This window comes from Salmo salar, chromosome 19 (genome assembly GCF_965601325.2).
Source record: "Salmo salar chromosome 19, fSalSal1, whole genome shotgun sequence".
Taxonomy (NCBI): domain Eukaryota; kingdom Metazoa; phylum Chordata; class Actinopteri; order Salmoniformes; family Salmonidae; genus Salmo; species Salmo salar.
The window spans coordinates 87,236,270-87,250,360 of record NC_138309.1 but is presented as its reverse complement, the minus strand read 5'-3'; the positions used below and the strand labels follow the sequence as shown (position 1 = coordinate 87,250,360).

The 14,091-nt window shown below is 42.6% G+C and overlaps 1 protein-coding gene across 1 annotated transcript in view; it reads left to right on the top strand.

The window, feature by feature from the left end:
- stau2 (staufen double-stranded RNA binding protein 2) overlaps positions 1-13,728 on the top strand; it is a 334,020-nt gene extending 320,292 nt beyond the window's left edge. The window contains exon 16 of the mRNA XM_082966023.1: positions 10,697-13,728. Within this exon, the coding sequence (XP_082822149.1) occupies positions 10,697-10,732 (36 nt within the window). The 3' untranslated portion in view covers positions 10,733-13,728. The remainder of the gene's footprint in view (positions 1-10,696) is intronic.
- Positions 13,729-14,091: the final 363 nt, after the last annotated feature.

The window sequence follows — 14,091 nt, the reverse complement described above, 5'->3', positions numbered from 1 at the left end:
GTGCGTATGGGACATTTCTGGGATCTTTTATATCAGCTCATGAAACATGAGACCAACACTTTCTTTAACCTGTCTCCTCCCTTTCATGTTCAGTATATATAATACACTCACGCGCCTAAACTTGTGTGTGTGTGTGTGTGTGTGTGTGTGTGTGTGTGTGTGTGTGTGTGTGTGTGTGTGTGTGTGTGTGTGTGTGTGTGTGTGTGTGTGTGTGTGTGTGTGTGTGTGTGTGTGTGTGTGTTTCCCCCTGGTGAAAAAAGGCCAAGCGCATATTTACATGAGAGTCAAATACACGATTCACGATATACTGAGTATACAAAACATTAAGAACACCTGCTCTTTTCATGACATAGACTGACCAGGTGAATCCAGCTGAAAGCTATGATCCCTTATTGATGTCACTTGTTAAATCCACTTCAAATCAGTGTAGATGAAGGGGAGGAGACGGGTTAAAGAAGGGTTTTTAAGCCTTGAGACCACTGATTTATGGATTGTGTATGTGTGACCATTCAGAGGGTGAATGGGCAAGACAAAATATTGAAGTGCCTTTGAACAGGGTATGGTAGTAGGTGCCAGGTGCACCGGTTTGTGTTGAGAACTGCAACGCTGCTGGGTTTTTCACACTCAACAGTTTCCTGTGTGTATCAAGACTGATCCACCACCCAAAGGACATCCAGCCAACTAGACACAGCTGTGGGAAGCGGCGTTGGAGTCAACATGGGCCAGCAACCCTGTAGAACGCTTTCAACACCTTCTAGAGTCCATGTCCTGACAAATTGAGGCTGTTCTGGGGGTAAAAGGGGGGTTCAACTCAATAATAGGAAGCTGTTCTTGGATTAGTCCACTGAGACAGGCACCAAATCAGACAGGTGACCCATCACCCCCTGAAATGGATTAGTCCACTGAGACAAGGGTGAATCAGACAGGTGTCCCAGCACCCCCTGAAATGGATTAGTCCACTGAGACAAGGGTGAATCAGACAGGTGTCCCAGCACCCCCTGAAATGGATTAGTCCACTGAGACAGGCGCAAATCAGACAGGTGTCCCAGCACCCCCTGAAATGGATCAGTCCATTGAGACAGGCACCGAATCAGACAGGTGACTCAGCAGCAGACACATTGGTAACATTGAGAGAGAATATAGTATACAGTATGTACTTTTGACCAGAGCTGGGCTCCGCCATTTTCTTTATGCTCTGGTTTATAATGTAGAGAATAGGGTGCCATTATTTCTTTAGGCTCTGGTTTATAATGTAGAGAATAGGGTGCCATTATTTCTTTAGGCTCTGGTTTATAATGTAGAGAATAGGGTGCCATTATTTCTTTAGGCTCTGGTTTATAATGTAGAGAATAGGGTGCCATTATTTCTTTAGGCTCTGGTTTATAATGTAGAGAATAGGGTGCCATTATTTCTTTAGGCAGTGCACTCATTTTGACCAGGGCACATAAGACTGTGATCAGAAGTAGTGTACTATAGGAAGAGGGTGCCATTGGGACAGCCCATGTATCTCCGGTAATATTACTGTCTGAAGTCACTACATAAGGTAACTGAGCTGACAAGATGTAAGGCCCATGTCAGACCAGACCACTGCTTCTCATAGTTATTGGTCAGCCTTTTAAAATCCACCCCTGGTTTGGTGTTTATAGTGTTTTATTAGTGTGTGTAGATTACAGCAGGGAGAGAGAGAGACAAGGAGAAATAGAGAGAGAGAAGGACAGAGTGAGAGAGAGAGAGAGAGAGAGGGAGAAATAGAGAGAAGGATAGAGAGTGTGAGAGAAAGACAGGGAGAAAGAGAAGGAAACAGAGTGAGAGATATAGGAAGAAAGATAGAGCGAGAAAGACGGAAAAGAGAAAGCAAGAGAGATACAGGAAGAAAGAGAGAGAAAGACAGAGAGATACAGGAAGAAAGAGAGAGAAAGACAGAGAGATACAGGAAGAAAGAGAGAGAGAAAGACAGAGAGATACAGGAAGAAAGAGAGAGAGAAAGACAGAGAGATACAGGAAGAAAGAGAGAGAGAAAGACAGAGAGATACAGGAAGAAAGAGAGAGAGAAAGACAGAGAGATACAGGAAGAAAGAGAGAGAGAAAGACAGAGAGATACAGGAAGAAAGAGAGAGAAAGACAGAGATACAGGAAGAAAGAGAGAGAAAGACAGAGAGATACAGGAAGAAAGAGAGAGAAAGACAGAGAGATACAGGAAGAAAGAGAGAGAGAAAGACAGAGAGATACAGGAAGAAAGAGAGAGAGAAAGACAGAGAGATACAGGAAGAAAGAGAGAGAGAAGACAGAGAGATACAGGAAGAAAGAGAGAGAGAAAGACAGAGAGATACAGGAAGAAAGAGAGAGAAAGACAGATACAGGAAGAAAGAGAGAGAAAGACAGAGAGATACAGGAAGAAAGAGAGAGAGAAAGACAGATACAGGAAGAAAGAGAGAGAAAGACAGAGATACAGGAAGAAAGAGAGAGAGAAAGACAGAGAGATACAGGAAGAAAGAGAGAGAGCGAAAGACGGAGATGGAGAGATACAGGAAGAACGCAATAGAGAGATACAGGAAGAAAGCGAGAGAGAGATAGTGTAACGGTTGTCGTATGAAGTGGACCAAGGCGCAGCGGGTTGCGTGCTCATTTTAACTTTTATTAGAACACTTAAACAAAACAAGAAAACAAATGAACGAACAGTAATGCAGGCTACACACAGCTATGCAAAAAAAAAACTACTTCCCACAAACCACAGGTGGAAAAAGGGCTACCTAAGTATGGCTCCCAATCAGCAACAACGATGTACAGCTGTCCCTGATTGAGAGCCATACCAGGCCAACACAAAGAAATACACAACCTAGAAAGAACATAGAAATACAAAACATAGAACAATACCCAAAAACCCCTACAACACAAAACAAACACACCCCTCTTACATAATAACATACCCAATAAACCCCGAAACACTCTAAACAAACGCCCCCTGCCACGTCCTGACCAAACTATAATAACAAATAACCCCTTTACTGGTCAGGACCTGACAGATACAGGAAGAAAGAGAGAGAGAAAGACAGAGAGAGATAGAGAGATAGAGAGATACAGGAAGAAAGAGAGCGAGAGAAAGACAGAGCGAGAGAGAGATAAGGGGAAAAAGAGAGAGATATACAGGAAGAAAGAGAGAAAGACAGAGAGAGATAAAGATACAGGAAGAAAGAGAGAGAGAGAAAGACAGAGAGATACAGGAAGAAAGAGAGAGAGATAGAGGAAGAAAGAGAGAGCGAGAGATATAGAGAGATACAGGAAGAAAGAGAGGTAGAGAGATACAGGAAGAACGCGATAGAGAGATACAGGAAGAAAGAGAGAGAAAGACGGAGATAGAGAGATACCGGAAGAAAGAGAGAGAGAGAAAGAGAGAGATACAGGAAGAACGAGAGAGAGAGAGATACAGGAAGAAAGAGAGGGAGAGATAGACAAAGAGAGAGAGATACAGGAAGAGAGAGAGGGAGAGATAGACAAAGAGAGAGAGATACAGGAAGAGAGAGAGAGAAAGACAGAGAGATAGAGAGATACAGGAAGAAAGACAGAGAGAAAGACAGAGAGATAGACAAAAGAGAGATACAGGAAGAAAGAGATAGACAAAGAGAGAGAGATACAGGAAGAAAGAGAGAGAGAGAGAAAGACAGAGAGATACAGGAAGAAATGAATTTCTCCATTCAATCTAACAGAAAGGAGATTTGTCCTTTAAATGTCACAAGGAGGTGTAGGCTGTGTGTGTGTGTGTGTGTGTGTGTGCGTGCGTGCGTGCGTGCGTGCGTGCGTCCACTCCGCTTTGCATTTACATAGAACCCCCCCCACCCACCCACCTCTCCTCCCCATACTCCGCCCCCGTCACCGCTCCTTGCCGCTTGCCGCCTAACGCTTTGCATGATGGTTATCTGTCTGTCACCACTACACCAGAGTCTGGTCATGGGCCAACCAGTTACACACACACACACACACACACACACACACACACACACACACACACACACACACACACACACACACACACACCACTCCACTGTGGGAAACACATGTCTCCTTCCACGGAACCTTCCGTGTCACCCTCCAGGAACGACTCCAGAAGGAATCAGGCATTTGATTTTCATATTGGGACCGTATTTATATTTTCACGGGACTTCCTGTGTGGGCATCCGTATAGTAAAGTAATTTAACTGTAAAAAAAAAAATGTATTTCCTTTTAAATTGGAATGAACTCAACCAGTCGTGATGTTTTCATCAGATTGTCAAACAAATCACTTCATGTGGCGGCGCAAGTTTGGGGAATCTTACCATTTATCCTACCATTTATTCTACCATTTATCCTACCATTTATCCTACCATTTATCCTACCATTTATCCTACCATTTATTCTACCATTTATTCTACCAATTATCCTACCATTTATCCTACCATTTATCCTACCATTTATTCTACCATTTATTCTACCATTTATTCTACCATTTATCCTACCATTTATCCTACCATTTATCCTACCATTTATTCTACCATTTATCCTACCATTATCCTACCATTTATCCTACCATTTATTCTACCATTTATCCTACCATTTATTCTACCATTTATCCTACCATTTATCCTACCATTTATCCTACCATTTATTCGACCATTTATCCTACCATTCTCCTACCATTTATCCTACCATTTATCCTACCATGTATCCTACCATTTATTCTACCATTTATCCTACCATTTATCCTACCATTCTCCTACCATTTATTCTACCATTTATTCTACCATTTATCCTACCATTCTCCTACCATTTATCCTACCATTCTCCTACCATTTATCCTACCATTCTCCTACCATTTATTCTACCATTTATCCTACCATTTATCCTACCATTCTCCTACCATTTATTCTACCATTTATCCTACCATTTATCCTACCATTCTCCTACCTACCATTTATCCTACCATTTATCCTACCATTTATCCTACCATTCTCCTACCATTTATCCTACCATTATCCTACCAGTTATCCTACCATTCTCCTACCATTTATCCTACCATTTATCCTACCATTTCTCCAGATCTACGCATCAGTTATGATATTCATATGCTCATTTTAAATAAAGGTTAAATAAAAAATGTTAAAAAATAGAAAATTCATGGAACAGTTTCATTTCAAATATAACGTTTTCCTTTTTCTAAATTTGTTTAATCCCAAAGAACTGAATTAAAATGCTACGGATCTAACAGTTAAAATTCTACTATTACCATTTCACCATCCTCTGGACACCCTATTACACCATCCTCTGGACACCCTATTACACCATCCTCTGGACACCCTATTACACCATCCTCTGGACACCCTATTACACCATCCTCTGGACACCCCATTACACCATCCTCTGGACACCCCATTACACCATCCTCTGGACACCCTATTACACCATCCTCTGGACACCCTATTACACCATCCTCTGGACACCCTATTACACCATCCTCTGGACACCCCATTACACCATCCTCTGGACACCCTATTACACCATCCTCTGGACACCCTATTACACCATCCTCTGGACACCCTATTACACCATCCTCTGGACACCCCATTACACCATCCTCTGCCATGTGGACACACCATTACACCATCCTCTGCCATGTGGACACCCTATTACACCATCCTCTGCCATGTGGACACCCTATTACACCATCCTCTGCCATGTGAACACCCTATTACACCATCCTCTGCCATGTGGACACACCATTACACCATCCTCTGCCATGTGGACACCCTATTACACCATCCTCTACCATGTGGACACACCATTACACCATCCTCTGCCATGTGGACAACCTATTACACCATCCTCTACCATGTGGACACACCATTACACCATCCTCTGCCATGTGGACACACCATTACACCATCCTCTGCCATGTGGACACCCTATTACACCCTGATCCATTGGCGGCTAAAGACATGACAGCATGGTACTCAGAGACAGCCTATAGGCCAATGCAGCAGTAGGTCTAGAACTTCCATCAGTACATGAAGACGAAAAATAAAAACAGAAAAAGGGTATTTTTATGACATTTCCACTGGATAGATGATGGTATTCTGCTCCTTCACACCGAGGCTCGGTGATTATCGAGGCTCGGTGATTATCGAGGGGGTTGGTGATTATCGAGGCTCGGTGATTATCGAGGCTCGGTGATTATCGAGGCTCGGTGATTATCGAGGCTCGGTGATTATCGAGGGGGTTGGTGATTATCGAGGCTCGGTGATTATCGAGGCTCGGTGATTATCGAAGCTCGGTGATTATCGAGGCTCGGTGATTATCGAGGCTCGGTGATTATCGAGGGGGTTGGTGATTATCGAGGGGGTTGGTGATTATCGAGGCTCGGTGATTATCGAGGCTCGGTGATTATCGAGGGGTTGGTGATTATCGAGGCTCGGTGATTATCGAGGATCGGTGATTATCGAGGGGGTCGGTGATTATCGAGGCTCGGTGATTATCGAGGCTCGGTGATTATCGAAGCTCGGTGATTATCGAGGCTCGGTGATTATCGAGGGGGTTGGTGATTATCGAGGCTCGGTGATTATCGAGGCTCGGTGATTATCGAGGCTCGGTGATTATCGAGGCTCGGTGATTATCGAGGGGGTTGGTGATTATCGAGGCTCGGTGATTATCGAGGCTCGGTGATTATCGAGGATCGGTGATTATCGAGGCTCGGTGATTATCGAGAGGCTCGGTGATTATCGAGGGGGTTGAGTGTTGGAAAGACTCTTTTAAATACTGCGAGGAATGAGGAACTATTATCATTAGCAATGGATGTTTAAAAAAAATCTGATTCCGTTGATTCACTGTGTGAGGTGAAGAAATAAATGAATTAACAAGCTCAGCTTATTAGTGGCGGACATGGAGAGTTATTAAGACCATCGGAAATCAGACATCCCCAAATGGGACCGTTCCTACATTTCACCAGGAAATTCAAAACACAGGACAGGCAAGGAGGTACGGTAGGGCAGGCCAGGCACCCTAAGGCCCGCCCATAACGCCATCCCCACCTGCCACTTCCTCTCTCTCTCTCTCTCTCTCTCTCTCTCTCTCTCTCTCTCTCTCTCTCTCTCTCTCGCCCCCCTCTCTCTCTCTCTCTCTCTCTCTCTCTCTCTCTCTCTCTCTCTCTCTCTCTCTCCCTCCCTGCTATCTCTTCTTCCATGACAGGGAGGAGAGGAGGGAGGAACATCCAGATAATTCAATAATTAAACAATGAATTATGGGAGTGGAAGGTCATTGGGGTGAGAGTATAGCTGGTGTAGCCCTGGGAAAAGGATCTGTCATCTTCAGCGTTAAAGATGAAGACGGAGCAAGGACAAGCTGACCAGTGCTCTGATTTACCTCATTATCACAGATAGACTGTGAATACTTGACCCATTACATTATCGCAGATAGACTGTGAATACTTGACCCATTACATTATCGCAGATAGACTGTGAATATTTGACCCATTACATTATCGCAGATAGACTGTGAATATTTGACCCATTACATTGTCGCAGATAGACTGTGAATATTTGACCCACTACATTATCGCAGATAGACTGTGAATATTTGACCCATTACATTATCGCAGATAGACTGTGAATATTTGACCCATTACATTATCGCAGATAGACTGTGAATATTTGACCCATTACATTATCGCAGATAGACTGTGAATATTGACCCATTACATTATCGCAGATAGACTGTGAATATTGACCCATTACATTATCGCAGATAGACTGTGAATATTGACCCATTACATTATCGCAGATAGACTGTGAATATTTGACCCATTACATTATCGCAGATAGACTGTGAATACTTGACCCATTACATTATCGCAGATAGACTGTGAATACTTGACCCACTACATTATCGCAGATAGACTGTGAATACTTGACCCATTACATTATCGCAGATAGACTGTGAATACTTGACCCACTACATTATCGCAGATAGACTGTGAATACTTGACCCATTACATTATCGCAGATAGACTGTGAATATTTGACCCATTACATTATCGCAGATAGACTGTGAATATTGACCCATTACATTATCGCAGATAGACTGTGAATATTGACCCATTACATTATCGCAGATAGACTGTGAATATTGACCCATTACATTATCGCAGATAGACTGTGAATATTTGACCCATTACATTATCGCAGATAGACTGTGAATACTTGACCCATTACATTATCGCAGATAGACTGTGAATACTTGACCCACTACATTATCGCAGATAGACTGTGAATACTTGACCCATTACATTATCGCAGATAGACTGTGAATACTTGACCCACTACATTATCGCAGATAGACTGTGAATACTTGACCCATTACATTATCGCAGATAGACTGTGAATATTTGACCCATTACATTATCGCAGATAGACTGTGAATATTGACCCATTACATTATCGCAGATAGACTGTGAATATTGACCCATTACATTATCGCAGATAGACTGTGAATATTTGACCCATTACATTATCGCAGATAGACTGTGAATACTTGACCCATTACATTATCGCAGATAGACTGTGAATACTTGACCCACTACATTATCGCAGATAGACTGTGAATATTTGACCCATTACATTATCGCAGATAGACTGTGAATATTTGACCCATTACATTGTCGCAGATAGACTGTGAATATTTGACCCACTACATTATCGCAGATAGACTGTGAATACTTGACCCACTACATTATCGCAGATAGACTGTGAATACTTGACCCACTACATTATCGCAGATAGACTGTGAATACTTGACCCACTACATTATCGCAGATAGACTGTGAATATTGACCCATTACATTATCGCAGATAAACTGTGAATACTTGACCCACTACATTATCGCAGATAGACTGTGAATACTTGACCCACTACATTATCGCAGATAGACTGAATACTTGACCCACTACATTATCGCAGATAGACTGTGAATACTTGACCCACTACATTATCGCAGATAGACTGTGAATACTTGACCCACTACATTATCGCAGATAGACTGTGAATTCTTGACCCACTACATTATCGCAGATAGACTGTGAATACTTGACCCACTACATTATCACTGCCTTGTTTTCTGGCTCAACACCAGAACTAGGTGTCCTCTTCCAGCAGGACAATGATCCAAAGTACACCTCAAAATCAACACAAAAATGGTTCACCGACAACAGAATCAAGTTTTTTTTCCACGGCCATTCCAGTCCCCTGACTTAAACCCCATAGAAAACCTGTGGGATGAGCTGAAGAGGAGAGTCCACAAGCGTGGACCTGGGAATCTGTAGGATCTGGAGAGATTCTGTATGGAGGAATGGCCTCAGATCCCTGTGTTCTCCAACCTCATTACACATTCTAGGAGAAGACTCAGAGCTGTTATCTTGGCAAAGGGAGGTTGCACAAAGTATTGAATGAAGGGGTGCCAATAATTAATAATAATGTTTTATGATAAGAAATTATTTTATAAAAAATGTTTGTTCAATTATTTTACTTTAATTAAAGGTTTTATTTTGTATTTTTTTATTTCAGGGTTAAGAGTCTAACGTTAGCATTAGGGTTAAGGGTCTAACGTTAGCATTAGGGTTAAGGGTCTAACGTTAGCATTAGGGTTAAGGGTCTAATGTTAGCATTAGGGTTAAGGGTCTAACGTTAGCATCAGGGTTAAGGGTCTAATGTTAGCATTAGGGTTAAGGGTCTAACGTTAGCATCAGGGTTAAGGGTCTAATGTTAGCATTAGGGTTAAGGGTCTAATGTTAGCATTAGGGTTAAGGGTCTAATGTTAGCATTAGGGTTAAGGGTCTAATGTTAGCATTAGGGTTAAGGGTCTAATGTTAGCATTAGGGTTAAGGGTCTAACGTTAGCATTAGGGTTAAGGGTCTAATGTTAGCATTAGGGTTAAGGGTCTAACGTTAGCATCAGGGTTAAGGGTCTAATGTTAGCATTAGGGTTAAGGGTCTAATGTTAGCATTAGGGTTAAGGGTCTAATGTTAGCATTAGGGTTAAGGGTCTAATGTTAGCATTAGGGTTAAGGGTCTAATGTTAGCATTAGGGTTAAGTTTAGGGCTGAAGTCCTCATGACAGGAACCATTCTGCGTATTAATACAGTGATTTCTTCCAGGAACAAAGGATGTATTGCGAAAATATTTAGTATAGGTCCTCAATCAATCACATGTTTTTCTAAAACCCTTTTTAAATCAGTTGTTGTCACAAAGTGCTGTACAGAAACCTGGACTAAAACCCCAAAGAGCAAGCACGGTGGCTAGGAAAAACTCCTAGGAAAACAGAAACCTAGGAAGAATCCTTGAAAGGAACCAGGCTCTGTGGGGTGGAGAATAAGGCCTCTGTGGTTAGGATTAGAGGTATGGATAATGTCCCACTGTAGCTCAGTTGGTAGAACATGGCGCTTGCAATGCCAGGGTTGTGGGTTCGATTCCCACAGGGGGCCAGTATTTAAAAATGTAATAAAATGTTATGTATTCACTACTGTAAGTCGCTCTGGATAAGAGCGTCTGCTAAATGACTAAAATGTAAATGTTGACAGGATCCCTTCTATGTATTAGATCAGAAACGATTTCAATTGGAAGAAAGGATGCATTCTAACATCTTGCTTCTCCCTCTCTCTGATTGGTTCCCCCCCCCCAGAGCAGCGACGTGTGTGTCAGAGAGGACGGACACTAAAACAGACTAACTCAGGCACCACCCACCACTCAGGTCGCCATGGATACAACAGGCTGTCGTCAAGGAGATGACCCCTGACTCTTCCCCCGTCACCTATGACCCCTATCCCCCCACCCCACGACCGTCGCTGCATCCTGGCAACAAGCTGGAACAACATGCAATGGAGTGTGTGGATGTGTACTGAGAAGGATAAAAAAAAATTTAAAAAAAAAAAAAATAACCGACTAACTAGAAAAAGATGGGGGAAATAAACCTTTGAGTCTCTATGTGAAGACAACACTATCCTAACACATTACATGTATTGATCATTTACGAAGAATTTAAATAAATAAAAAAATATATAAAAACTAGATTGAGTATAAACACCTAGATTTAACCCTGTTGGATAGATGTGTAATGGAAAGGGTTTACAACCCAATGTGTATATCATGCCATAAAGACAGAGGCAACATTATAGGGGGGGGGGGGGGGGAGAGAATCAAAGTTGTGTAGCTTATTTTCCAAGGGGTAATTACGTTTCTGTTTATTTTCTAGTTTATTCATCTAACAATGCTTGAGTACTGACTGTATTATAAAAATTAGCCAATAGCAGTGCTGTGAAAGTTGTAGCTGTTGTCTTCTCATACAGTATATTCACCCAGCTTATCTTTCATGCTGATATTAATAAAAACAACAAAAAAAAAAATATAATATATATATTACTTTTATCATCTATCTATATGGATGTGAATGACTTGCAGAAATATCATATGCACAGAAAAAAAGGTTTCTTCATGTGGACAAAAAGGCCATCCTGCCTGGAGTTTAGCATTAAGCAACAGAGCTAGCAGGCAGGCAGGGTAAGGGTCTATTCAATTGGAAGTCAGTCAATTCAGGAAGGGATTTGAAGTTAAAACAAAACAAAAAAAGCTTTTTTTTTTTTTTTTAAATGTATAAATAGCTTATTTTCAATTAATTGAGAAATGAATGAAAAATGGATGCCGTTTTGTTCGATAATTGAATTGCAATTTCAGTTTATTTCCTGAATTGACTGACCTCAATTGGAATTGAGCCCCTCTGCTATCAGATGACTGTGACGTGGTTAGAGGGAAGCTGCAGGTTGGGCCAACCTCTCCTCTGGGTCCTGCAGGGGGAAGCAGCAGGTTGGGCTAACCTGTCCTCTGGGTCCTGCAGAGGGAAGCAGCAGGTTGGGCCAACCTCTCCTCTGGGTCCTGCAGGGGGAAGCAGCAGGTTGGGCCAACCTGTCCTCTGGGTCCTGCAGAGGGAAGCAGCAGGTTGGGCCAACCTGTCCTCTGGGTCCTGCAGGGGGAAGCAGCAGGTTGGGCCAACCTCTCCTCTGGGTCCTGCAGAGAGAAGCAGCAGGTTGGGCCAACCTCTCCTCTGGGTCCTGCAGAGGGAAGCAGCAGGTTGGGCCAACCTCTCCTCTGGGTCCTGCAGAGGGAAGCAGCAGGTTGGGCCAACCTCTCCTCTGGGTCCTGCAGGGGGAAGCAGCAGGTTGGGCCAACCTCTCCTCTGGGTCCTGCAGAGAGAAGCAGCAGGTTGGGCCAACCTCTCCTCTGGGTCCTGCAGAGGGAAGCAGCAGGTTGGGCCAACCTCTCCTCTGGGTCCTGCAGAGGGAAGCAGCAGGTTGGGCCAACCTCTCCTCTGGGTCCTGCAGGGGGAAGCAGCAGGTTGGGCCAACCTCTCCTCTGGGTCCTGCAGGGGGAAGCAGCAGGTTGGGCCAACCTCTCCTCTGGGTCCTGCAGGTGGATATACTATGAAACAGGATCAATGAGTTAGCCAGTTAACTTTGATAAACAGACAGAAATAACAGATTTTCTGATTCATTAAAAAAAGCTACATTTATATGAGTTGTTGGTTGTTGAAGCAATCAAGACCAATTAAGAATGTTTCGGCAAGTTAGCTGGCAAACTCCTTGATCCTAATTTGTAGTGTACCCCCTTGGTCTGCCTGCCCTTGGGTAAGGACACTTCACCACAGACAGCATTACTAGAATGGGTTCTTCTCACCAGAGAGGTAGAGGAGAGTTTGGCAGCCATGTTGGTAAGGACCTAAAAGCATAATACCCCACCCCTGTAAAGTGTGTAATGTAACAAAGCCCCCTTGCCTACCACCTACCATAGAGGCTACCTACCGTTCTAGAATGCATAGTAGCAGAGTATTCTGGAATGGACAAGGTGTTCTAGAATACACCTAATGGGTTCTAGAATGGACACCATGTTGTTGATGATAAGGACGACATGGTGATTTAGTGACTAAAAGTCTCTAATAGTGCAGTGATTCTATGTTCGTGGATTTTTCCCACTTCTCTTACCTCCACAGTTTAGTCGATTACATCTACACCCATTGTGTGTGTTGTATTGACCTGGCCTTCAAGGCATCAACTGGGTGCTTTTAATCTCTGCATTCTGAACCCTATGAGCAAAAGATGTTGAAAAGAAACTGAAAATGTGTTTAAAAGACAACCTCTTTTAAATACTGAAAAAATGTTTTAAATGTTGAAAATGTGTTTAAAAGACAACCTCTTTTAAACACTGAAAAATGTTTTAAATGTTGAAAATGTGTTTAAAAGACAACCTCTTTTAAACACTGAAAATGTTTTAAATGTTGAAAATGTGTTTTTAAAAGATGCTTAAATACATATTTTATATTGAAAAGACGTCTTTTCGACATCTTGTGCTCACTGGGAATCATCTCTGAAGTGGCGAAACCCTCCAGCCATTAATTAGCAGGGTTTCACCCATTCAGAGATCACTTGAATCTAGGGTTGCGAAATTCCGGTAACTCTCCCAAAATTACCCCGTTTCCCAGAAATCCTGATTGTGAGACCAGGAATCGTCCAACCAGGATTTCTGGAAAACGATCGTAATTTTGCAACCCTACTTGGATCACTTAGTTCACTGACATGGAGGATGTGGGAGGAGCAACGTGTTATAATAAGGAAACAGTGTCTCTTCCTGAAATGCAGTAAAATCACCTCGGTTCATGTTGACAAATGTCTGATGTCTTTTCTTTATTGTTTCTGTGTCGTGAAAATCAAGTGAAGAAGAAACAACATCACATTTAGGTAACTGAATTAAGGCCAGGATTAACCGGAAATTAAGGCCAGGATTAACCGGAAATTAAGGCCAGGATTAAATGGAATTTAAGGCCAGGATTAACTGGAAATTAAGGCCAGGATTAACCGGAAATTAAGGCCAGGATTATCTGGAAATTAAGGCCAGGATTAACCGGAAATTAAGGCCAGAATTAAGCGGGAAATTAAGGCCAGGATTAACTGGAAATTAAGGCCAGGATTAACCGGAAATTAAGGCCAGGATTCAATCCGATCGCAGGTTTTAACCCCCAGAGTCCAAGGC